The sequence below is a fragment of the Ambystoma mexicanum genome, chromosome 2q (assembly GCF_040938575.1).
Source record: "Ambystoma mexicanum isolate Mex_15411 chromosome 2q, UKY_AmexF1_1, whole genome shotgun sequence".
In the NCBI taxonomy this organism is placed as follows: Eukaryota; Metazoa; Chordata; class Amphibia; order Caudata; family Ambystomatidae; genus Ambystoma; species Ambystoma mexicanum.
The window spans coordinates 1,192,719,182-1,192,745,253 of record NC_090924.1 but is presented as its reverse complement, the minus strand read 5'-3'; the positions used below and the strand labels follow the sequence as shown (position 1 = coordinate 1,192,745,253).

Below are 26,072 nucleotides of genomic sequence, written 5' to 3'. Positions count from 1 at the left end.
GGTATAAGAGGCTTAAGAGGGAGGGAGAGTAGAGAGAAGGAGCACTAGGAGGAAGCGGAAGAAGGGAGAGGGGGAGTGTTGAGGTAAGAGGTGAGACCAGAATGGAGACGGTCTGCAGGGTCCACTTCAGCAGGTGACTGGTGCGTAGCAGCATATGTGCCAGGGAACTGGAGAGTAGAGGAGCAGGTTAGGGGGAACACTCAAGAGGTAGGGGAGCAGGTGGGGAGGAGCGATGTAATAGTCCAGGCAGGCACAAATGCCAGAGTCCCAAGCAGGAGAAGCAGATCTTGAGGAAAGGGCCACAGGAGATAGCAATGGAGGAAAGGAGCAGTCAGGAAGGCAGACCAGGGTGGAGAGGGTCTGCAGAGGCCAGAACACAGCAGGCAAGCAGGTGCGCGGCAACTGAGGAGGCAGGGGCTGAAGGGAGCGGAGAAGCCCTGATGAGCACAGCTCTAAACAGTAAAACCAGAGGGGTGGTAGAGTCAGCTGACCAGGTGGAGAGTGTCTCCGGAGGCCAGAACGCTGTAGGTAAGCAAGTGCGCGGTAACACAGTTTTCTTCAATATTACTAGCAAATCAAGATGCTGATGTTTGCACACATTAAAACTCAGATAGATCTATTGCATTAGGCTTGAGGAAAGGATTTGCACATCCTTAACAATTGTCATGAATCTGGTGAAAAGCATTTCAAATGTGTGTATGTCAATCTTTTTCACCACCTACGTTTAGCCGATTGAATGATTCTTTCTGCCAGATGTAGTTGTATCTCTTGCATTGTTATTTTCCCCTCATGCACACATTTACCATCCTCTGTTGTCTGGATGGAGGAAACATCTATTCAAAGTTAATTTCTTAAAGACTGGAATCTGCAGAGTGGGAAGCTAGGCTGGCTCCAGAACCGCTGTTCACACCAGTCCATTTAAAGTACTAACAGAATGGACGACAATTGTCGAAATGTTTTACAGTCTTGCATTGTATTTAGCCATGTTTCTTTGAGATGAAATAGAACTCGCTTTTCACAGAGGTTACGGCAACTGTCTGTGAAATTTACATCATTTTAGGTGTTATTTCTACACACATCTTTTCTGACAATCCGTTTTGATTCTACATATGCACTGAATTAGCCTTAAATTCAGTGGCAAGTCAGAAACAGCATTGTATATACCCCTCCCCTTGTCCCTCTCTATCCTTAAAGGTGTAAATGGACAATTTATAAAAGCGTATCAAACCTATTAAATAAACAGATGTATTTGATGCCTGTTTGACTTTGATTTGGGATAAAGGTTTTACAATATTAGTAATGTTTTCTTAGTCAGTATATACTCAATTATGCCCTTAGCAATAAGATGATTGCAAGCAAGGCTCATAGTAACATTTGTTTTAAAGACCACATAGAGATGAAGGTGTCAAAAAGAAGCAGCTTCAAGCAAGCAACACATGGCATTAACATGTACTTAAGCACAGAAGGTGTGATTTACATTTACAAAGCGGTTTTCAGTGGGTTTTTCCCATTGAAAAACGCTTTTGTACACAGGCCCAAAGGTTAATATCGCTACTAATGCTACAAATACAGAATGCCTCATTATGAGTTGGGTAGTAAAAATGGCAAATTACCAGCTTGCTGGTGCAACCGTGCCCGTGTTGCGCTGCTGCCAGAATCAACGGTTGATTCTGAGTCAGCGTGCACGTGCATACCGGCATGCCGGTAGCGGCTGCACCGGCATGCCGGTAAGGCATTCTAAACCCCTGATAGTGGCATCATCCATGCTGCAGACAAGGGAACCAGCATCCTAGATACCAGACAGAACGGTACCGTTGATACCGATACCGTTCATACCGGCACCGGAAGTGTTGAAAAACACAATCCATTGAAATCATTTGCCTACAGGACCTGGAATTGGAAACTGTGAACCCTGCCTGCAAGAGAATGACTCAGTCCACCCGCAAAGGGAACCTCATCAGTGTAAACAACAGTTTAGCGACGATGAGCTAAACATGCTTGCAGACACCCTGGTCCAGCATGCGGATTGGGTGTTCTGCTCTGACCTGCCCTGTGCCGCCCAAATGCAGAAGAAACACATCTGGGAGGAGGTGGCCCAGAAGGTCTCCACAGTGGGGACAACCCCACACAGTGTAAAAGACTGCCGCAAAAGGTGGAACGATCTGCGGCAGCGTGTCCGCAACATCCTGTCAGCCAACCATAGTCAGGTCCAAGCAACAATTGGCAGACCATTCTCACCCATCAAGCTAGCACGGTGGGAGGAAACATGCAGCTCTGTGATTGACACAGAGGCCATCGAAGGAATCAAGCATGCTGAGATGGGAGTGCCATCATCGGCTGATGACGGTGAGCGACCCTTAGCATAATACAAAAGTGAAGACACACACAATACCCCAAATACAATGGTGAAGTCCAAATGGCAAGTAGATGACAGCAAATGGATTGCCCATCACCTCCCACCTAAAGTCGGCCCTAACACAAATACTACATCCCTGTCACGGAAACAAACAACCATCCCCACTGACACAAACCGCATGATTCCCCAATTGCAAACACAAGCACCTTCTGCATGCAGACACACACATATGCATCACCATACAGAAGCAGGCCTCACCACTGTGCCATCTCATTGCATAGTGCACACATCTCCACTACGGATAGCACACCTGAATCCCAACCACATAGCACATGGCACGCAGCCCCTGAGGCATGTCTACAGCACGCAATCCACGACACACCAGTAGGCTACCCAACAGACACCATGGACATCATGGCTGCGCCAGAAGGATGCACCAACACTGCACCCCACCCCCAACTCATGTAAGCACCATGGCCGCCCCTCCAACATGTACATAACAATGCACAGGACTCAAAATGTACTGACATCAATGTATGTTGGATGTACCTTCACCCATGACTCATGCTCTGCAACTCCATCCCCCACAGGCACGGAATCAGACAGCAATACTGGACACACCGCAACAACCAAGCCAACACCAGCACGCAGGAGCAGAGTGGATGATGATGGCACCAGGCCATCCACGTCAAGGGCTGGCCCGAGGCGAACCACACCCCCAAGCCACAGTACCCCAGCCAACAGGGCACACAGGCCAGAGAACCTAAGGAGAAGCCAGCTCTGACACCTGGTAATGTGCCCCAGCCAGGAAACATTGGTGCCATCATGGCACACATGCCAAAAGACACACCGGCCCCAAAGGCCACAGCCAAGAAAACCCCTGCCCCACAGCAGACACCTCATGTGGACGAGGAGTGTACATCAGTGGGCAGCGATGTTGAGGGGCTGCAGTGAGCGGCCACAAGTGACCTCGGTGAGGTGGCTCAATCAGCCCAACATAGTGCAGAGGAGGACGGGCAACAGGACGAGGCGGACACAGCAGGTCAATGCACATCAGAGGACATTAAAGCAACACCATCCCTGCCGCCCACACCACAGCACTCCTTGGGACATGGGTCTGGTGGTCACAACTCTGGGGAGGAGAAGCCCGGAGATGCATTCAGCCCTCAAAGGAGTCCTGCTACACATGCTTGTGCAACCACCAGCAGGACCTACCATAGAGGTCCTTGAGGGGTGCATGAGCTGCATGGAGGAGCACCAGCAGGCTTTGCACAACATGGTGAGACAATACCTCGCAGAGGGGGAAGCCACACAGGCCCATCATGACAACACCGAGACAGTCACCCGTGCTGTCTACCGTATTGCCAGGTGGGTGCGTGAAGGCATGACATCTGTTACGCAGGCGCTCACACAGTTGGCTGCCACGATGGCCCAACATCATTCTGTAGCGGCCGAGCCACAACCCCCCATCGGCAAGCACAACCCCGGCGAGTTTGACCCAGACGAGCCCAGTGCGTATGTCGCTATGCAGCATGCGCCGGCCAGAGGAGCAACACCCTCCATCCAGAAGGGGCTGTCGGTAGCCAGACACACATGCAGGAAGGAGTCCGGTTGGACATGGATTGGGTGCAGGGGCTTTGGTGTGTGGGGGTGTTGAGGGATGGGGTGGGGACATGGGTGTGTGGAGGTGTTAAGGGATGGAGGTGGGGGCGTGGGTTTGTGGGGATGTTGAGGGGATGTTGAGGGATGGGGGTGGGTGGCACTTTGTAGAACAACAAAGGGATGAGATGCACATGTTGTTTTTTGTACATAGTTCACATTTGATTAATACAACTGGTGTGCATATGAAGAACACGACTGGTCATTGATTGAGTGTGTGTACATTTATTTCTAAACAGTGCCCAGTGTTCACCATTCCCAGTGCCTTGTGTAACCCAGTCCATCAGAAATATTTTGCAATCATAGATTGCCTTACAGCACGTCCTTCAGGCACATTCTGCTGTGGCCGATATGCAGCATCTTCCCCATCATCCTCCTCATCTTCAGGTGGAATTTAGTCCATGTCAGGTGGCAGGGGTACATTGCGCCGGATGCACATGTTGTGCAGCATGGCACATACCAAAACAATCTTCCCCACCTTCTCAGGGCCATATATGAGCGCCTCTTACCTGCTGAGGCAGCAAAACCGTGCCTTCAACAGCCCAAAAGTCTGCTCAATCATCACACAAGTGCGTGCATGCGCACAATTATAGTCCTCTTCGTGCCTGTTGAGTGGATGCCTGACAGGGGTGAGGAGCCACGGCTTTAGGGGATACACAGCATCACCTGTATGGGAGCAATTGAAAATTTGATTGTGAGGGTTTTTGGCATTCCTTGTGTACACTTGCTGTACATTGTTCATGGTTAAATGCAAGAGATATTCACTGCCAGCTATTGGCATTTAATTAGAGCAACACTCAGGTTGGTGTACTTGATGTTCATCCATGGTAGGGGAGCATGGGTAACGTTCAGGTCTTAGGGACCTTTACCCCTGATACAGCACTCACACAGGTGATGTCAGTAGGTCCATGATGTGCTCACATGTGATGGCTATGGGGCAGTGGAAGATCCAGTATGCATGTAGGGCACTGACTGATGGATTTCCCTGATGTGCAACATGATACACATTGTTTTGCCAATCATGCTTCCAAATACTTGATGACGCCATGTATATGTCCGTCAACGCCTTCACCTATGTGACCATGGCACAATGGAATTGGTGGTATGGTCCACCAGTGTAGGGAGACGATTATGTGATGGCGCTGGGTGTCAACTGGCATGGTGGAAGTGAGGTTCTGTGTATTGGTCCTGCAGCAGTCACACATGTGTCAGTGGTGTTGACCACTTGTTGAAATCTATTTTCTACATCCATGTCCCATTGGGTTTTTGGGTGTCCCTTCTAGTCCAGTGAATGGCATGGTGGTGAGTGGTGTACCTGTCGGGCAGGGGCAGTGACAGGGGATTCCCTGAGAGGCAGTTGGATTTGGCTCAGTCATGGCTGCATCACCTGTGCTGTACTTTGCTGCGCTCATGTGAATTATGCATTGTGACTGCAGGTTGGTGCATTGTGGTACCTGTGGCTTTGGTCTGATGATGTACCTTGTGCATGTGTAGGGGTGGGTGCTGTGTTTGTAGCTACCATTCACATACAGCTGTTCATGCATGGCATGTCTGCATCCATTGTCAGTCTCACGCATCCCGTCATAATCATTGGGGTCACAGTGTTTGGCACCCAGGACGGTGTCCCACCCCCAAACAACAACCCCCATGGCCCAGCCAGCAGACAGGTTACATATGCTTGTGCTCCCTCCAACAACAACCCCCATGGCCCTGCCAGCAGACAGGTTACATATGCTTGTGGTGCCCCCCAACAACCTCCATGGCCCTGTGGTTGGACTTAACCAGCAGCCGGGCATGTCGTGCTGCGTGTTGTTGCATGTGGCAGGGAAGCATGGAGTTGCGCAGTACCGTTGCATCATGTGTAGATCCCGGATATATGGCACTGCGATGCGTTATTATCATGTCTGCATGACACACCATCTGGACTTTCAGGGAGTGGTAGAGCTTCCAGTTGTGGTACACTAACTCCACGGCATGCCGGACTACCATCTCCACATGGATGCAGTCGACGACAACAATGACGTTTGCCATGCCTGCCAGTGCATAGAATAAAATTTTGGTGGCATTCACCTCCTCTGCAGTCCGTGCTAGCGATATGTGCTGCCTTGCGTGTTTCAGGAGTGCATCCAGCACCTGGTTGAGCACACGAGAGAAACATGGTTGTGAGATGCCATGCAGCTGCCCCACTGTGTGCTGGTAGGTGCCTGTGGCAAGGAAGTGGAAAACAAGATACTACCTTCAGCAGGCGGGGGATGGCGGTTCGGATATTGATCAGGCTGACCAGGTCATCGTGAATGAGATCCACAATTGTGCGTATTGTTTCCCTGTCCAGGCGGTACAAGGTGTGGATCTGTGCAGGGGTTAAGTCAAAGGGACTTGCCCTTATGCGTGGGATTGGTGGCTGCCTGCGGGGTACAACTGCCTGCACTGGTGGTATGTTGTGGCCCAGTCTCACCCTCCTTCTCCTCCTGCACCTCCTCTGCATTCCCTGGTTTAGTGCCCGCTGAAGTAGTAGCAGGCATGTCCTCCAGCCCCTTTATGGCAACTGCTAGTAGTATCATTTTGGATTTGGAAGGAGTGTGGTGTGTGGGTGTGCTCCTTGTATGCTTTGCCTGACTCCATTGCCTCCACCTGTGCTGATTGTGTGCACCTGTGGCAGTTTGGAACACAACAGATTGATATTAACACCTGTCCTGCAATGCCTGTATTGCCGGCATCATGGTGACCGTTCTTACCACCATCTGGATGCCAGTAGGTGCATGTCCGTGCAGCTCGTAATGATCACTTCCTTGCGGCATGTCGGTGTTACTGGCACGGCTGCCGCGTGCCCGCACTCATACCGGGTAGACACTACACGGTCACTGTGGGTCCCTGCGGTTGCCGGTAGCACTGATATCGCGGGTCGTAATGCACCATCCGGTATACAATGCCGGTATTCACTTACCAGTATAGTTATTACCGGACCGTCTACCGTGTAATGAGGCCCAGAGACATGTATTGAGAAAATGTGTTAATTATTTTCTGTGCATATGTGGATCTTGCAAATGAAAAAAAACGTACAAGATACAAAATGAAGCTGTACTTAACATGCAGCATGAAACACAATAGATCATTTAAATATATAATGTAAATACATTTCTTTGTGTATTATGTATAAAGGCATGATTGCTAACAGACTATCCAAATAACCATTATATTTTTTGGTAATGGCAGGTCAAATATAAAGAAATGTTTGATAAGGAGAAAAAGGGGAGGAGATCACAGTACAACCCCATGGAATGTGCCTCATTTAAACAAGCCCAGATTGCATCTGCCTTGGCAAGTGATGTAAGTATTTGCATGTATTGGAGAATTATAATAACATTCTAGGTTATTAAGCTAGATATGGGGATTATGTCAGCATGTAGGATGTGAAAAAGCAAATTTGCAGAGGGCCACTCACCCTCTGGGCAGCAGCAGCAATGTGGCTCTCTAGCTTTCCTCACCCCTTTACAATGTTTCAACTCCCATTCACACTGCACACCTCCCATCCGAGATGCCCCACATTTCCCCCTACCACTGTGTCCCCACAGTCGCCCCACTTACTGGCCACCTGCCCTCCTGCATTGACATTTTACCACCAGGGAGAACTGTGATGCTTTATTGTGTGTTGACCTACACACAATGCTCTTTTGTGTATCACACTTCTCCCTAGTGGCTTCCACAGTGCATATAGAATCCATGTGCAATATTGTGCACCAACAATCCCCAATTAAACATTGCTGTATCTGAACCATTGTGTATAGGCTTTCCATAGCCCAACTAGCTAACCATTGATCTATTTCCTTCCCTCCCTAGGCAGCATTTCAGATATTTCTGCACTATTATGCACTTCATTATTTGATTAGATCTCCTGACTCAGGCAATGAAATTGGCAGCAGGATGAAGCACATCTTTCAGAGAGCCTAGTGTTGATGTTAAAAACCTGTCAAACGACATCTCTAGAATCATTGAGTGAAGTCAACAATACCCAGACTACCAAATGAAAGGGTACAGATGGTAGAAAGGTCCTGATAGATCAAACAGTGAACAGACAACAGTGTGTAAATTTACTCAAATGTAAAGCTTTATGGGCAGCTGAGGTGAAGAGAAAAATCAGGGATTTTGAAGTGTATCCCAAGATAGACAGAACCTCATCCACTATCAATAATTGCATCGATAAATGGCCAGATAATTTGAATAGTTGGTTGGAAATAATGATAACTTTTTTGTATTTTTTGTTTATTGGTTATATAATGTATCTTTTACATTTTATGGAAACTTAATAAACAGATTCCATACATTATTTACAATGAAAGAAAAATTCAAATTCAAATAAAAAAAAAGAAACCTTCAATATTCAATCTTTCAATTTTCAATTTTCAAAGCCCTAAAATATATTACAACCTTATTAACAACAGATGTCACTGGTCTAGATAGATATTCCATATAGTATATAAACTAAAACCATCCAAACCAAACAAATGTTTTCCAAATATATTAAAATGCAGGCCCTGCAAATTAGGACAATGCAATAAAATATGTTTCTGTGTTTCCTCTGAATCATTTATGAGGCAGAATCTACAACCTAGTGTCAGACAGGCCATACTTTCTTAAGATTTCTTTTGTAGGTATAGATTCCAACCAAATCTCAAAAAAAGATTTGCACACGTCTCTATGAGGACATATCGAGAGGGTAACGCAGTGTTGGATATATGGAGTTTCAGAAGGAAATAGTCAAAACTCCACAAATCAATTAGCCAACGCATTCCACCAACAGCTGAAGAACAGCATGAGAACAAGGACCTGCTGTGATGGATCCTGTGGAGTCATCACTGTTTCTCCGGGAAGGATTTCCCACCATGTGACCAGGGGATGGCAGCCGCTATCTGATCCTGACCTTGGGGGAGGGAGGGTAAAATGGGGGAGGATCACATGAGAGGAGACAACTGTCGGGGAAAGGAGGAGATCCCATCAGGACCTCATAATTCCGAAATTGTTGATGGCTTGTTGCCATTTTACAAATTTCTCCCATTCTAAAACCCAGAACCCCCTACCTGCAAAGCACTCCAGGCAAAATACCTCAAACAGACATAACACACACCTAACATCTCATGTCTCTAATGTTTTTTCTGAATAAAAGCCCTGCAAAATATCACTCTAGAAATTCTATGGACTACAACTCCTATTAAGCCTTAAGTACTGAGTCAATGATGGGGACAAAGGAGTTAATGCAAATTAATAGAAACGCAAAGTTGAATATGCAGACTAGTTGTTTTTGTAAAGCATAAGTGCATGGGACATCTAGAAATGGTGTCCGCACTCAAGAGAGCAGAAGAACCGGAGAAGAAGGCAAAGGTGCAGAAGGACACAGTACGGGAAAGGACCATGCCGAAGAAGGCAGGCACTTCCAGACTACAGTTTGCTACTGCTCGCCTTACCTACAGGCATGGCACGAGGCCAGCAGAGACACAGCAAGACCATCAGAGGACCATCAGAGTACCGACAGCAGCAGGAGAGTTACTGGAAACACAGTCATCTCAAGAAGCAGCAGTCTTACAAGAGAGTGAGCGCAGAGCAGTCGAGAGTACTTATGCGCGATGCTTCATTGCAGCAATGTACTATGGGTCACGATTGCTGCAAATCACTTGTGAGTCTGCCCAGAGCCATTGGGCACCCTGGGGCGTACCAACAGGCATGTTAGTAAATAAGAATATTTGAATAGCAACCAAGCAAAGTTCAAAGACAGGACTTGAACAAGTCCCCATGAATGAGATGTCAATATGGGAAAGTTGGAACAAGTGTTACCTCAAGCAAATAAATACTAATGGACATATTATCCCCATATATGAGACGTCAAAGTGGGGAAAGGTTAACCAAGTAGAGATCAAGCCAATGAAGTAGGAACACAATGAAGTAATACAACTGTGCTATACTAAAGAGCAGCGAAACTCAGAAAAAGTCCTGTTTATAGGAATACATTAGGCAGTGAACATTTGGGGGTGGATATATCTGGCAGAGAAGTATACCAGGGGATCTGCAAGATGCCAGAAAGCGATTCCTGGCAGGGGACTATATCAGGTAATACACTCAAAGCATATGGAAGTATAAAACATTGTGGGAAGATGTGTGGCAGGAGAGTATACCAGGGGATCTGAAGAACCTACTAAATTATTCCTGGCAGGGGAGTATACCAGGAAGTCTCAGAAAGTTTAGAAGCTGCTGTTTGAAAGAGACACTTTAAACATCCTTAACAAAAAGTTGTTTGAAAGAGACATTTTCACCATTTTTAAGAAACTGTTTGAAAGAGACACCTTTTTCACCCTACCTAAATATCTAGGGGAAGGGAACCCCCTATGGATCTAAGGGTTTCTCCTTGGAAAAGACTGTTTCTGTTGAATTAATCTACTTGCTTTTGAACACATTTTGGCAAATATAAGTCAGGGACATTTCCTGCTCTCTTAGTTGTTCATTTCTAGTGTGAGCGTCAGATTAGTATGTTTTGGAAACCAGGACAGTTTAAATGTTTTGACGACAAGACACAAGCCGATCTTTAGTTTTAGTTTCCTAGGTAGGGAAACTCTCTTTAGAATAGGGACAGAGAGGTCTTTATCCAACCCTTTTATTATAATAAAGATGTCTGAAAATGAAAATATTACAACTTTGTGTCCGCCTCTCATTTCTGACCCCTCACACTGCCGTGCATATTCCTGAAAGATTTGCACCCTCCATCCTGTCCCATTGGTATTGAATGAACAGGATGAAATAGAACATGTCCAAAATTACAGTCCCTTTATTTTTTTATTTCATGTATTGTTAAAGTTTGTGTGTGGGTAGCAAATGGATTATTATAGTGCATACACTAGTCCAAAGGCGTTCACATGTGCTGTCGTATTAATGTTGTTTTAATACCTATGCAGCCACATACTACACACATCTGCTTAAAAAAAGAATTCAGAAATAGGGGAAGATTTAGGCTTTCTACTCCTTGTCCTTGACCCAGCAGAGTTTTCATGTGACTGTTGTATTGCTGATGATAATGTGCATGATGTTCATCACCATCACGGCATATTGTTACTAGTGCTGGCGTGATTTTTGACCTGGTCTGTGGGACACTGCAGAATTGGTACAAAATAAACATAACGTGTGAAGATTTTACTATGCAAAGAAGTATGAATTAATAAACATAGTCAACATTTTCCAACGCGGTTGTATATGTTTAAGTGGGAACATGAAAACTTTTATCGCAATTCTGTAGTGGATCCAAAAGCTGAATTTGCATTCAACATTGGAAATATGTCCACTACATAATTAAAGCTTCTATGGAAACTACAGGCTACAATGTAGCATGTTGCCATAGCCGTTTATCAAAATGATCATTTTAACAAGTACTTATAAAATGACATAGTATGTAGGTAAAACAAATATTCTAGGATCAACATAAATACAATATGTGGAGTTGAAATTTAGCATTTCCATATTAATTATGCAAGTGCATCACATGAGAAATCACAGTTTATCTCACTGCAAATTCAATGAACAGTATGCTTTATGTATTAGGGTTTGCCTAAAGCCAAAGTAAATTTAAGAATGTGTAAATATCCTTATCTTTAGAAAAAGGATATTGTTTTCATTGTGAGAAATAGTTCATTGTTTACATGTATACATGAATTATAAACCTGGATGGCTGATGTATCTGACCTTTGCTTTACCTGCTGGTTTTAAATGTAAAGTGTGGCAAGCACCAATAAGAGCAATATCATGCCTATGCTATTCAAGGACATAAGAAGACTACCTAACCAATTGTAGTGCAAGAATATTAAATAGTCAAGAGCAAGAAAAGACTATCGGTTACTAAAGCCATATGTCTTGGATATTATATAAATTGATCAGTTTGATTCTTGTAGTTGAGGGTCATGTATGTTTTACAAATCTGCGATATCCTGAGCAATCATCCAAAGGATCTCTAGTAATTAGTTGATTGTTTCCACAACTTTACCACCATGTTCCATCTTTGTGAATTCCGAACTAAGATCTAAATATTTCTTCAGGTGAGACATGATATTCATAATATTCACATGTACCAAATTTTGAATGCATCCATTCTCTTTTGTCTTGGCTTGTAAAACTGATGTTCCTTAATCTCTAATGAATCGTGCATTAACCAGTTCATATTCTCTGAATGTATCAAAGTACACCTTCATAAGATCAGCATGAATGGATAGATGTTTTTTAAACATTTCTGAATGTTGTTTTCATTTGTGACACTATTGGGTATAACGCTTCAAAAACACAAGTGTTTACCTTTCCCCTTTTACCATTATTCACTGCAGTACTCTTTCATGTACACATTGATCTTTATCAAGAAGAACACATCTTGTAAATGTTGCAGCTATTCTGTTCATTGACGAAGCTCCATAACGTTTTTCCATGTTTCTTCATAGTGTATCACTTTCAACGGTGTGCTGAAGACTTGTCAAAATGTTCCAGATCCCCCTGCACTATCATGCCAGTTAGCAATGGCTCTACCGTGCATATACACCTTCCGAATGTAATGGTCCACAGTCCCTCCAGTAACAGCATTGCAGCACATTCTAAAATGTATGCCCGTCTCACAAAACACTATACCAGTACACAGCCTCAACAATTTAAATTGGTTAACAAGTGCAAGCACTGGTGCATTGGCATATATTTGACAAACCTTTTAGCAAAGCTTTCCTTAATAATTTTGATGCAGCTGATTCTCTTGCCAAATTCTGGTTGAGCAATTCAACTTCATAACTGTCCCGTTGTAATGTGAACATTTTTATAGAATACATTCTTAATAATATAATTATCAAACGTTGTAAACCAATTAGGAAAAGTGTTTTGATTCTTATTTTTCCTCATATCGCTCTTCTCTGTCTCATGTTTCAACCCACAATGTCCTATTCCAGTATCAGGAGAGGTGAGACCCCTGAGATCAACAATAGAGGTGAGGGATCAGAGGAGGAGAAGGAATATAGGTGAAGGAGAAGGAATAGAGGTGAGACCCCTGAGATCAACAATAGAGGTGAGGGATCAGAGGAGGAGAAGGAAGAGAGGCAAGTTGGTGGAAGAGCTACAGAGAGCAGAGTTGAGGAGGAGAGAAGAGAGAACAGAGAGGAGTAGTATGAGAGAAGACAGGTGTTGAGACCCAGAGGAGGAGAGCTGACAGAAGTAAGAGTAGGAGGTAGTAGCAGAGAGAAGAAAAGTGGAGGTTGAAAAGGAATCAACTAATAGTCCACAAACAATACCTAAAATACTTAGGAGGATTCTATCTTGTTTGAAAAGATGACTTCAAAACCTAGGCCAGACCCGGGTGGAAAGGAAGAAATAGGTGGCAACTTCCAAGGGTCCAGTGAGCATGCAATTCCCCAGTCTCTGCTACTGTGAGTACAAGGATTACTAGTTGCCGATACCTAATAGTACAGTTCATGGTCAGCAATGTGTGATCCTGACAATGCTAGCAAACAACCATAACAAAATAAGCAGAAGCAAAGAAAGAAGTGTGTGACATTATTTATGAATCTCAACAATTGGGATATATGATTTTACAGCAAGGAGACAGACATCAACCAGGAGAGTAGAGGGAGGCAGGAGTTGAAATACACAGGTCTAATGAGGCTTTATAAGGGCTAGGATATTAAGTATTTATACCCACGCCTACTTTATTGTGACTCAAATGGAGTCAGAACCTGGGTCCGACCAGAACAGCAGCACTATGTGAATTGAACGCCTTTTGGAACTGGGACGGAATACTTGTGGGGTCAGTCACACAGAACTAAGAGGAACACAACTATTGGAAGAGAAAAGGAAAAGGGCTAATCAGAATTCTGATGGAACTAGTTGATAATATATTTTAAGAAAGACATAGACAGAGTTCTCCTGAATAATTAAGAGATCAGGCCAGGCTAGACATTAGTGCTTCTCTTAATTGTGGAGGGAATGCCAAGCACACCAAGTCAATGGAATAATATTTTCTACCTGAGAATCTACTAACCGTAGGCTCACTCAGAACCCAATTTGGGTATGGGTTCAAAGAGCATTTGAAGAGCTGTTGCAATGTGAGACACTGGGAGATGCTCAAAGAGGGGCTTTCACCAGTGGAAAACACACAGAAAGACAGATCTTCGGATGTCTCCTGGGTGACTGGAGACATGATCCAGTACAATCATCTGCACATCATCATTGGCTGGGGAGCTGCTATGACTGCATCCTGAGGGTAAAGATTTCCCAGGGCTGATATTTGCCAAAGCTCTGTTGTTCAAATTCCAGCAGGCCTGCTAGTTACCGGAACTTGATAAGCAGGGGTTTAATGTTTTACAAACCTCAGATACCTATGTTCAACATTTTATAAGCCATTTTCCCCATGAGGTCCCCATCCTGACTATGGACTATTGGGACTTAATACTGTGGACTTCAGGACCCCAGTTCTAAAAATGTTTGGTTTTATTTTGACATTCCTCCGACTCCATTGCTTCTACAACTTCAAAGATTTTTACATAGAAGGTATTGACGCTTTTGCTACACCCGTTTCCTAATGTGTGTGCCACGACAGTACACCTTACCTGAGTCCCTGTTATATTGTATTCCATTGAACTGTGACACAGCACACATGTATCTCAGAAAAGGGTTTCATTGTGCACGCTCTGAGTTCTCCCAGTTTATCAGGAAGCCAAACTCCTTTAGGAAGGATACTGTTGTTCACACCTGCCCAGATAGGAGTTCTCTGTCTTTAGATATTAAGCTCATGTCATCTAGGAATATGATCATTCTTATTCCTTTCTTGTGCAATTTGGCCACCACTAGCTTGAGTTTTGTGAAGCACCAAGGAGCAGGTGACAGACCAAAGGGCATGCTAGAAAACTTGCAGGTCTGCCCTGCCATACAAATCGCAGGAACCACCGGTGCAGAGGAAAAATCGCAGCTGCTTTATTAGCGTCCTTGAGATCTAGTTGTGCTAGCCAGGCTTCGGGCTGCATCAGGTCTCTCGGGAGGTGAACGCCATTCATCTTGAAGTGTATGTACACAAAGTGTGTATTGAGGCCTCAGATCTATCTCATACTTTACCTTTGTCTTCCTTCTCACAAACAATACATTGGTAATGAAACTGTCCACTCAAGGGGTGACAGCTTACATGGCATTTGTCTTGCAAGATCTCTTACTTTCTCATTCAACAATGGAATTTCTTGTGATGCAAACCTGGACAGATTTGGAGGAACAATCTGAAATGCCTCTATATCAGATTCTAGCCAGAAGCCTTGCACTGTCTGAATGATCCACACATCGCTGGTGAGCTTGCATCACTACTCTATGAGGAAGAGATTCTGCCCCCACCTGGTGCCTGAATCATCCCCTTGTTCACCTGTTGAAGCTGGTAGTTGTTTCTGTCCTCTCCATCCTCTTCCTCCTCTTCTGTGGTAAGGAAGAAGGGTGTTGTGTTCCAGTCTGCACCTCTACCACTTGCACCACGGAACATTTGTTGGGGAATGCTGCTGGCCAGGTAGCCCTGACCTCTACCAGCCCTGTCGAAAAACCTTTAGTAGAACTCTCTATTCATGGACACCTTAGCTTTTTCTAATCCTTTGCACCTGCCCACAAATCTGTTCCTCTCTTTCATGAAGATGCCTCTGAAAGGAGGCCTTCAGCTTTTTTGCCTGGCTCCGATGTGATCAGTTTTGCCAGTTTTGAGTTTATCTTAATCAACACGCAACTGCACCTCTCCACCACAGGTTGCGTTTCCCAACATGCATATTGCTCTCTGGGTCCACCCCATCAAAATGCCTGGATCTATAATGACATACAGATGGCTGGATTGGTTTTTCCAGTCTACCCCTTCCTCCTTCAACTTTTTGACCATTTCCACAATGTTTGCTAACAGTCCTGTCAAATTTAACAGCTTATCCTGGCACCCTTGACAGGATCTGTGTTTCATGTCTCTTCTGTATATGCCATGATTGTTATGTTTGGTTTCCGATACTGGTGTTGTCACCATTTTCTTACTCAAATGTAGCCATGGGCATTCAGTTGTTATCTTGTTTTGCAGCTCTTGGCCTAGAGGCATTTACTGCACAAGTATTTTGCTACCTTTGCGGATGGCTCCCATTCTGATGATTTGGGTTGCACTAATGTGTCTGAGTCAAACTCTCCGTCAGACTTGTCTCCTGCTTTGGTGGTGTCATTGTTGTCCTGAGATGTTGAAGTGTCACCCTGTTCAGTGGAGAATCCTTTCACATTATCATGCTCTGATGTGGCCGTGGTTATCTCATCTGTTTTACCCGTTCCTGGAACTTTCTTAGAATAGTTGTGATCGTTGTGCAGGAACGTTCTCTTCACTTTTTTAGCATTTCCCACTCTGCATCATTTAGGCTGTCAGCTGCCTTTCTCTTCTTTCATTTGGCTCCGTCCTTTATCAATACGTTTGTTAATTTGTGCTCCCTTATGACTCATTTCAATTCCACACTCTGCTGGAGTTAGCAGCAATACCTCCACCTGCACCGGGTTTTCCTCCATAGACCTCAGTCCTTTGATGTTTGCTTTACATACTGATTTATTCATCGAGTCACCCAACACTCTTTTGAAGCTCATGGCTAAGTTATCTTCTCTCTCAGCATCAAATAAAGCGGAACCCCATATTTCCCCTTGTTACTGTACCATTTTATTTGGAACCTATGAATGGTCTCTAATTCTGGTTCCCACTGTATACCTTGTGGATCTTGACAGGATTTAATTAACAAAGAATCTTGTTCTCTTTATAGTGACATGCTATACCCTTATTAAGGGTACTATTATGGAGGCACCCCCCAGCATTGCCAACGTTTATGTAGCCTTTTTTAAGCAACATCACATCTGTGCAAGTTCAAGGCCATTTAGGAATAACATCAGCTGGGAATGCTGCAATGAAAATAAAGTATTTGTGTTCTGTTTGTATGGCATTGATACTGAGAGCACACTTTTAGAGTTTTGTGATTTTAAATCTGCAAAGTATCCATTTGTGATTTATTATTAATAACTCCAAACTCTGTATTCCGTTTTTGGATTTTTGAATTCAGGAAGACGATGGTAAATTGATCACATCTTTATATACTACACCTATTGGCAGACTATTTATTACATTACACTCGTTATCCATTTCCATGAGATCTAAATATTCCCCACGGACAATTCAAATAGAGTACACATAATTGTTATGATTTTGAATGGTATGCTAATTTTCTAGCTTAGCATTTTATCCAAAAATGCTATTGAATGAAAAGTCTATCTATTGAATGAATGAGTAAATGAAGGAATGAATGATTTATTTCAGCTAGAAACATAAAAGCACGTTACAAATTAAGAGATAAAGCAAGCTAATACAGCAATAAAATATTATAAATATTAGAAACATAGGGTCCCAGTGCAATTTATCTTTTACAGTATTTTTTTCTGACAGTTCTATTCCTTAAGCAATGACATAAACTCCAGACTTGCATTTAGGAATTTCATAAAACTCCAAAGCCCTAGCCACAGTATTAATGTTATTTGTTTTTATGGTTGGGACACACCATCTACTTCTGAGTTGCCTCAGGAGAGGGCAGAAAAGGGGAGGTGGTATTCATCTTCCTTTTCAGCCCTACACATCTGACATCACAGATTGGCTTGTGTGGACCACTTCCTGGTGTTAAAATGTAAGTGCAAGATACCGAAGCGTAGCTTCAAATAACGTTTTCTTGCCCCTATTTCTTTGATCCAGGAGAGATACTGCTCACAACCAAGTAGCAGCTTAGTTCTAGTATATTTATGTAATGTACTCTTACACTCGTTTTTACAGAAACAATCTGTTAACACCCATGTCCGGAAAAAAAAAAAAAGAAAACCCTTTAACTTCCCTAGCCAGGACAAACGATTCCAGATTATACCCATAGGAATCCAAGCCAATCTTTACAAAGACATTCTTAACATAGTAAAACCATCCTACCCCACCCTTTGGTGCCACTGGGTAGACCATAGCTGTCAAATTACCTTGTACTATAAGGGACACCTCACAACTGTCCAGTTGGTTTACTTTCATGCACTGCATGTCTATGAAATCTGAGAAGGTGATTTAGGGTAAAATGCTGTGGATGGGAGCCAGGTGTGTACTTTGCGCAGTTTGTTTCATGGCACTCTGGGCAGCACAGGGTATGGTGACAATGGTGGTAGGGATGTGTTCACAGTGTTGTGTGTATTTATGTGTGTTGCCCTGAGGTGAGCAGGTCTGGCTGCATGGGTGCAGATGGAGACATGGAGATGGGAGGCTGGCAAGTCATTGCTTGCAGTTGCTGCAAGGCACTCGGGGGGGCACAGGGCTTTGACCTAGTGTTTGACTTACTTCTGGACCATTCTCCGGTGGGAGATGGTTGCTGCTATTCAAGGGCTGTGGAATGCCTGCATACCATACCTCGGCAGTATAAGCTGGTATAGGCTGGTTTGAATTCATTGCTACATGAGTGGAGACAGCTGGAACAGAATCTCAAAGGAAAAGAGTTGAGGTGAGATGGGCATCTTTCTTGAACTGAACTTGCACTGTTCTCAGTCTGTATGACTATATTTATGCAGATGGTTTTATGAGCTGTATTGTTGACAGGAAATGGAGTAGCCACTCCATCTGTATATTAGGGGGAGACATGCTTAGGGTAGCCAAAGCAGTCCTCACAAGTGTTTGCTCCTGCTAAAATGATATGATGTGCTTTTCTACTTGTGTTACCCAGTTTGCTGTTGGGTGTTTGATTGAGGGCACAATTGTTAGTGTTGAGCTGCACAATTGTTGGTGGTGAGCATGTGGAAGTGATTACAGGTTTCATTAATTGTGTTGTGTGCTTTTGTGTGAGCAACAAGGATACTGTTGTTTCCCCTTGCTATAACAGTTTCAGTGGTTTGTGCACTTGTTTTGATGGCTATGGACACACACAGTCTGCCTCTTCCAGACACACATTCTCAGGGTGTAGTTATGGTCAAGGTGGATTAGCCCCACCTCATCATTGAAGGACGCCAAAGATGTGGCGTCACAATGTGTGTGCTCCACAGGGGCTGCTATTCAGGTGAAGTAACCTGATCGTGTGCATCCTGTCCCTGTGCCCTTTGGCCTGCCAATGGGATGGGTAGTGCCTGAGGGTGATGTCCCTCCAGCAGCTCTACTGGTATGCCACATAATGTGAAAACATTGCACAGGACACAAGATTACACAATGATCTTGCATCCTAGTGGTGGGGCAAATAGCAATTCCCCGCCAAAGTGGTCAAGGGAGTGGAAGCGTGACATGAGCACCCCAAATGTGCACTCCACTATGCCCCTAGTGGCTATGTGTGCTGTGCTATAGCTTACCTCAGCTGGGGTGGCAGGATTGCTCAATGGCATGAGCAGGAATGGTGAGAGATGGTAGGCACTGTCCCCTGCAAATGTGGAAATGGTTGTTAGCATCGCTTGTCACAGCCTGCTATTTTTTGTCTCACGTGACTGCTTGCATGTGTGTGATCGTTAATGCTCACTGATGAGTCTGGTGTTGCCAAAGGTTCTTGATGCCACGGGCTGGTATAGTGTGAACAGCGTTAAATTAAGCTATCATGTGTGCTTCTGGGGACTTGGCATTCACATGCATGATGACTCCCTTTGCACCGCTATTGACTGTGTATTGATTGAATGCCAATGTTTCCGGTTGCAGTATATGTGCTTGGTCGCAAGGGGGTACTGTAGCACAACATGTATGCAATCAATGACTCCCAGTACCCATGGGAAGTGTGCTATGGCAAAGAACTCCTGGCACACACTCTGCCTTGCCTGCGGTGTGTATGGCATGTATATGTGCCTACACACACATAAAGTAATGCAACGCAATAACTGGTGTAGGCACCAGGATTGCATGACCTGCAATATTACCCCAACAATGGCAAATGTGTGCTGGAATTAGTCTGTAGCCAAACAATGTAGGGCTGGAAGCACCTTCTCCAGGGGTGTGAGTGCATGGGAGCAGATGGTGGGTTATGGAAGGTCTTCCATCTGCTCCCTCCCTGAGCAGGTTGACATGTGGACGGAATCTGTACCATGCATACACCTCGTCATCTGGAAACCCAAAAAGCATTGTGCGAGGATGGAAACTCCTATCCCTCACTATCATCCTCCTCCTCCTCCTCGTTTCATGAACATGTACGATCACTGCCACTACAGCTGGATTCATCCCGGAAGTGCATCTTTGAAATGGTGTGCTTTGCATGCTTATATACGTATCCTTTGCCCTTTGTACATGCTTCTCGTAGAAGTGAGATCACAAGGTTTGCGTGTCCCTTTTCGCCCCGGGAAGTCGCGGTTTGTAATGCATGAATTGGGTTATGTGTGCGCTTGACAGGGCATGTTATTTTTAACATGGCGCATCCCTCAACACACCCACGTTATTCCTACTTTTGCACAAGGAATGGGGAATATGCATGTTCCACCCCCTATTTGTTTCTTTTCACTGTCCCTTCCCATACTTTGAGCACTGTGTCGCACAAAGCAATCAGTACCATGCAAAGTAGGATAGGACCAGCGCATAGTGAGTGCAGACCCATGAAAAGTCGGAACCATGAATCAGCAAAATGAGTTTTGCACAAAGCAAAGTGCACTTTCTTTTTCGGTACAAAGTGCCTTTGTGCCACGCAAACCTTTCTATGAATCAGCCTCTTAGTTTCCTAGTGCAATGATACCATGCACTGTATTAGTTGTTTGTGAAGGGGCTGTTTGTTTAATATGCAACATGCCAGTTGAGCAAAAGCTGACCCTGATTTAAACATGTTTTAGTGACATTTCCGTGCACTGTAAGAACTATATTTTAACCATACATCATGACTCACATTGCAATGCAATCTTCTCACCTTTGTAAATCATTTCACGATTCATTTTGTATGGTACGAGTGCCACCTTGTGGCCAGTTTTTCATCTGCCATTCAAACAAATGAAAAGCTCCGTTGCTCAGATAAGGGACACGTTCATAATTTATATTTCATGTTTTACTGTTTGTTTAGGTGACATACAAAAAAGATTTGCAACAGCAGCATGATCCAACTTTAGACTTACCAAACATGCTCTATCTGGAACATGCCCTGAAGGCCAGTCGGATGCAAAGCAAGGTAAGTGCCTCATCATCATCATCATACACTTTATTAAGCGCAAGCGATAAACGTATAAGTAAAGTAATACAATGCAAGTAGGAATTGTTAACACCTCGGACTATGTATAAACTGCACTGTTATGGGATAACCCAACTATATATCGTTTGCGCAGCCTTCATGCAATGCAGATATAAGTGCATTGCAGCGAGGGCTGTCGGATCTGCAGGAACTAATAGACTGGGCATGGCCCGCCCAGCAGGGCAAGTTACTTTGTACTGTTTATTACTCTGCCTTTATTTGAATTCCAGCGTATTCTCTATGTATTATTAACTGGCACATTTTATGTATGTAAATTGTGGGGTTTGGGACAAACCAACAACCAGTGTATTAACAGTTCTGACAACAGAATCTCTTACTTTCAGGACGAGGTTTCATTACGAAGTTTATAATGTTTGTCTCCTGCTTTTTAACTGGACAATTACATCTCGAAACTCATAATCACTTCTCCACCTGGGCACAGGAAGAAAATAAGTGTGAAGTGGTCGATCTCATATAGTGTCAATGGTCTGAATTTAGAGATAGCAATTAAGAAAACCATTTCTGTTGTCAATAAAAACATAATGTCATTGTGCATCAGCTTACAATTAAACATAAATTCATATTTCTATTTGATTATGTTTTTAACCTAAGACCTCGGAAATGTGTTGCCTTCTCCTTCACCTCTTTGCTTAATTACTAATAGTCCTACTCCTCATCATCACTAACATCGCTTCATTGTTAAGCCACTGCCTCACGAACAAGAACCAAGAACACCATTGCTTTCCTTCCTGTAGGACCACCTCGCTCTTCCCATTATGCCCGTTGATAGGGCATACATACCATCCCCACACCAATTACTTTCTTTAATACCAACCAGAGATATCCTGGACCCCTTGTTAGGCTTGTAGGGTATTTTGTGGAGATTTGGGGCCTGACGGTATTTTCTTACCGCCGAAATATAACTTAGCAACAATCACTCCTTGTATTCAGATTGGGCCATGTACAACAATAATACAGTGAACATGCATTATTTCAGCACCCAGGCATGCATATTTGGTATGCGTGGGTGGTAGGCGTGGTTGGTGGTATTTTGGTGAGCATAATTCCCTTGTTTTATTTGTGGCCCCAATGTCCAGAATCCCTTATCTTTGCTTAGATTTTTCGTGTAATCACTAGAGAGACCTCAGACCTACATTTTAGGAATACCACATTTTTCAGTGTTAGTGTTAGTGTGCCACCATGGGCGATCTCACTGACTTATTTACGACAGAGAGCTATATATGGTAATCTTGTGGTAATTTCCACTACCTTATATACGGTAGGGAGCTATGTTCAGAGAGTCTCTCTTCCCGTTGGCTCATGTACCTCCAACGAGCTATGCTACAGTCACTCACAACTGTTCATACTGAATCTGACATGCACACATCTGTCTTAAAATGACCATTGCACTGTTTAAAATCTCCCCACATCATCAGCATTGTAATGGTAAATAGTAAATACACCACCCGTCTGTTTTCAAATATTTTTCTGTATTATAAAAGTTGCAATTAAACACGATCTCATTCTTTACAGAAATAAATAAAATGGTACAGTAAAAGCATTGTCTATGACACACTGCAAAGAGAGTGGCGGAGAACAGAACTCAAATTGCAACATTAGCATTTGATTAAGGCATGCACAGGAATCCTACACTGACTGCATATTATCGTACACACTCAGCTCCCACACTTCTGTAATTACCTTATCTTTTTAGTTGTTCTCTTTGGCTCTTCTCTTTCTGAATGTGGCTCCCTTGAAGATTAACTCCAGTAAAAAGGAACGCTTGCCTTCTCAAACCGGGGTCATTGCCTGGAATTCTCAGCTTTTGCAGATAGGAATGCCTCAGCCAGGGGAAAGGTCCTTCTTTCAGCTCTCCCCAATCTTGACTGCCCTTCTCCTTTCTCAAAAACCCCCCAGCAAAAGCCTGATCACTCCCTCTAGCATGATACTTGCTATGACGCTGCTCCAATCAGAATTAATCACGCCATCTCCTCCTTCTCTACACAATGGCTCATTTTTATAGTAATACTTTGTAACCAATTGATTTCCTGTTCTTTCGAGCCCATTTGCTTCCTGTAGTTATGTGGACAGGGCAGCAGAGAGAACAGAAAAAAAAATGGATGTGCGTTTAAAAGTTCACTTTCAGAATAGGCCTAATTCTGCAGTGGAGACACATTTTTATTAGTGGATTATGTTTCATTAGTCAGGTTAGTAATAAGTTATGTTAGTTGTCATTTTCAAATGTGTCTCTCGCACCATAGGCATTTCAGGTGAAAAATAGTGTGCATTTTTGAATGTGCACGTGTACTTTTAACTGTAAAAATAGATTTGCATCTTATATGTTAAAATCGTTTTTGACTGAATGCCCTGTCTTTCCTTGTTAATCTGGTAACACATATAGCAATGCACCGCACCCTTGTGGTGGTGGTGCTGCAAAAAAAAAAATTGCTACCTGTGCAGTAGTGCTGTACTCTGTGCTGTTTGCTACCTGTGTAGTAGTGCTGTACTCTGTGCTGTTTGCTCCCTGTGTAGTAGTGCTGTACTCTGTGCTGTTTGCTACCTGTGTAGTAGTGCTGTACTCTGTGCTGTAACACGCCAAATATCCTTACAGGCTGGAGAGGAGTGATGCAAGAACTGTGATGAGGAAGAGTAGGCCTAGGAGCAATGCAGATTACGGTTAAGTAATTCAGCTATCGCCTCCATAGCACTCTTCCAGATCCCAGTACTTACTTTTCAGGAATAGCAAAGCTCCAAGGATCTAATGATAAGAAACACACAGACCAATGAAATGGTGTGCACCGCCCACTATCTTTATTATACCCCCTAAGACAACCAGAGATCGAAGAGTGCCTGTGGTGAGAACGCTCATGCCAAAATTGCAAGAAAGGTGCCCGTCCACATTCAGTTTATAGTGTCTGATACAGGTGTTGGTATCAACCCACGTGGCAGCCCTCAAATGACCACCAAAGGGACATCCTGGGCATTCACCCAGGTGTCTGCCATGCCCCTTGTATATCTACCCTGAAACTGAGCCAGAAGCTGGTTCTCCGCCCCAGCATAGGCCTAGCTGATTACTGAATAAGTTAATCTTCTGATGGACCAGGGGAGTTGCTAGGTCTGGAAAAGACCTGGGGCTAAGCTGATGTCAGAACTGTCGGGACTGGGGGCTAGCTATTCTTTTGACTGTAGCTCCTGAGATTCTATCTGGGGCTACAACCAAAAGATCAGGGGCTATAGCCACCTTAGTCCCCCCCTAGCAACGCCCCTGTGATGGACCATAGTGAATCCTTGTCCTCAAATGCTACAAAGTGGCTACCTATCCACCTCAGAGGGGCTGTCTTCTCTAGATATAGCAGCACAGCCCTACGTACATCGTCACTCAGCCAAAGTTTCACCTCAGGGGAAGGGGAGTGTGATAAGAAATCTGGCAGCATCACATGTTGGAGGGTAGCCTCAGCAAATACACTCAAACAAGGAGCAACACCAAGGCATGGCCGTATATCGCCCAGCCTTCTAGCCAATGTGATTGCTGTCAGAAATACTGTTTTAAGGGCGAGGTGATTAAAGTCCAGCTACTGTAATGGTCCAAATGGAGGGAATTCAAGAATCTTTAGAGCGGGAGGCAGATCCGAGTGGAACACACACACCCGAGAGTCGTTCCCATCTACAAGGAAGCTCCTAAGCAGCCAGTTAACCTCAAGGCCCATCCAGTCGCCCTGTAAGATCTTAATAGTGAATCATTGCACCATGAGAGTATAAACTACCAGCCCTTTAGTACACTGCTTCTGCAAGAATTCCATAACTATTGGGAAATCTCAATTAAGAGGCTGGATCTGTTCTTAATCCCCAATGAACACAATTCCTACAGTGCCCGTTAAATGCATGACTTAAAAGTAGTGACAATGAGATTTCGGAATTTAATCTGCCGCCCTACCTGATAGCGCTGCACTCAGAAGATTCTTCAATTTAGATAACTCCATACCTATCTGCTGAAGATAAAGTGTTACAGAGGGAGTATCCACACCTCCTCTATTGCCAGCTCCATTAGCAGGAGAAACCACTGGACAAGAATAAAGTGACTAGAATCATTGTAGTCCTGGAACCCCTGATTTTCAACAGAACTGTAGGAATTAGAGGGAGGTGTGCAGTAACGGCAAAAGGACCCTCTTTTTTGATGGGGGCCTGACTCCAGAGGGTTTAGGCAAATAAATCGAAAGAAAATGGAGTCAAAGGTCAGTTACGCTAAGGTGATTTGTCTAAAAGGGTGCAGTGGAGCTTTGGATAACGTATATCAATATGCTCTTCCAGAAAAAGAGAGACAGTTAAGTTCTGCAATGTATTAGTTCACATCCAATAAAAGAAAATTTAAAACAATGACATATGCCGCCCTGGGCACAAAAAGATATTGTATATAGATCACAATACTTTGTACATATTTCAGTGGGTTAGTACAATTCAAGTGACTGTGATTTTATGTATTACTGATAATAAGGCAGTACACAAGCAAGGTCGACACACAAACAATTTAGGTGTTTCTGGTGCAGTGGATAGGTGAAAGGAACCAGCGGTTGGAGTGGTTGTGACCTGCTGGTAATGGCACCGCACTGTCGTCAGGACTGAGGGAAATTGGAGCACAAAGGTGCCGTAAGGAGAATGTCATGCGCCTAAGGTAGTTCAAGCGCCATGACTGATTGTTGTTGGAGGTGCCAGCGGTTGAGTGCCTGGCGTGTTGATTGTAGTCCGCAAAGTGGATAGGCAATCTCTGTGGTTGCTTGCAGGATCGATCTTGAATTCAAGTCGAAAAAAGTGGCGGGAGCCGTTGTTTGATGACTACGCCT

At 44.1% G+C, this 26,072-nt stretch overlaps 1 protein-coding gene across 4 annotated transcripts in view; it reads left to right on the top strand.

The window, feature by feature from the left end:
* The window catches only part of NEBL (nebulette), a 1,132,595-nt gene that overhangs the window by 697,179 nt on the left and 409,344 nt on the right, over window positions 1–26,072 (top strand). For 2 of the 4 annotated variants that reach the window (XM_069648590.1, XM_069648591.1), the window contains exons 8-9: window positions 7,229–7,342; window positions 21,070–21,174. The exons of the other annotated variants lie outside the window; for them this stretch is intronic. In XM_069648590.1, coding sequence (XP_069504691.1) covers window positions 7,229–7,342; window positions 21,070–21,174 — 219 coding nt within the window. The remainder of the gene's footprint in view (window positions 1–7,228; window positions 7,343–21,069; window positions 21,175–26,072) is intronic. 4 annotated transcript variants of the gene reach the window in all.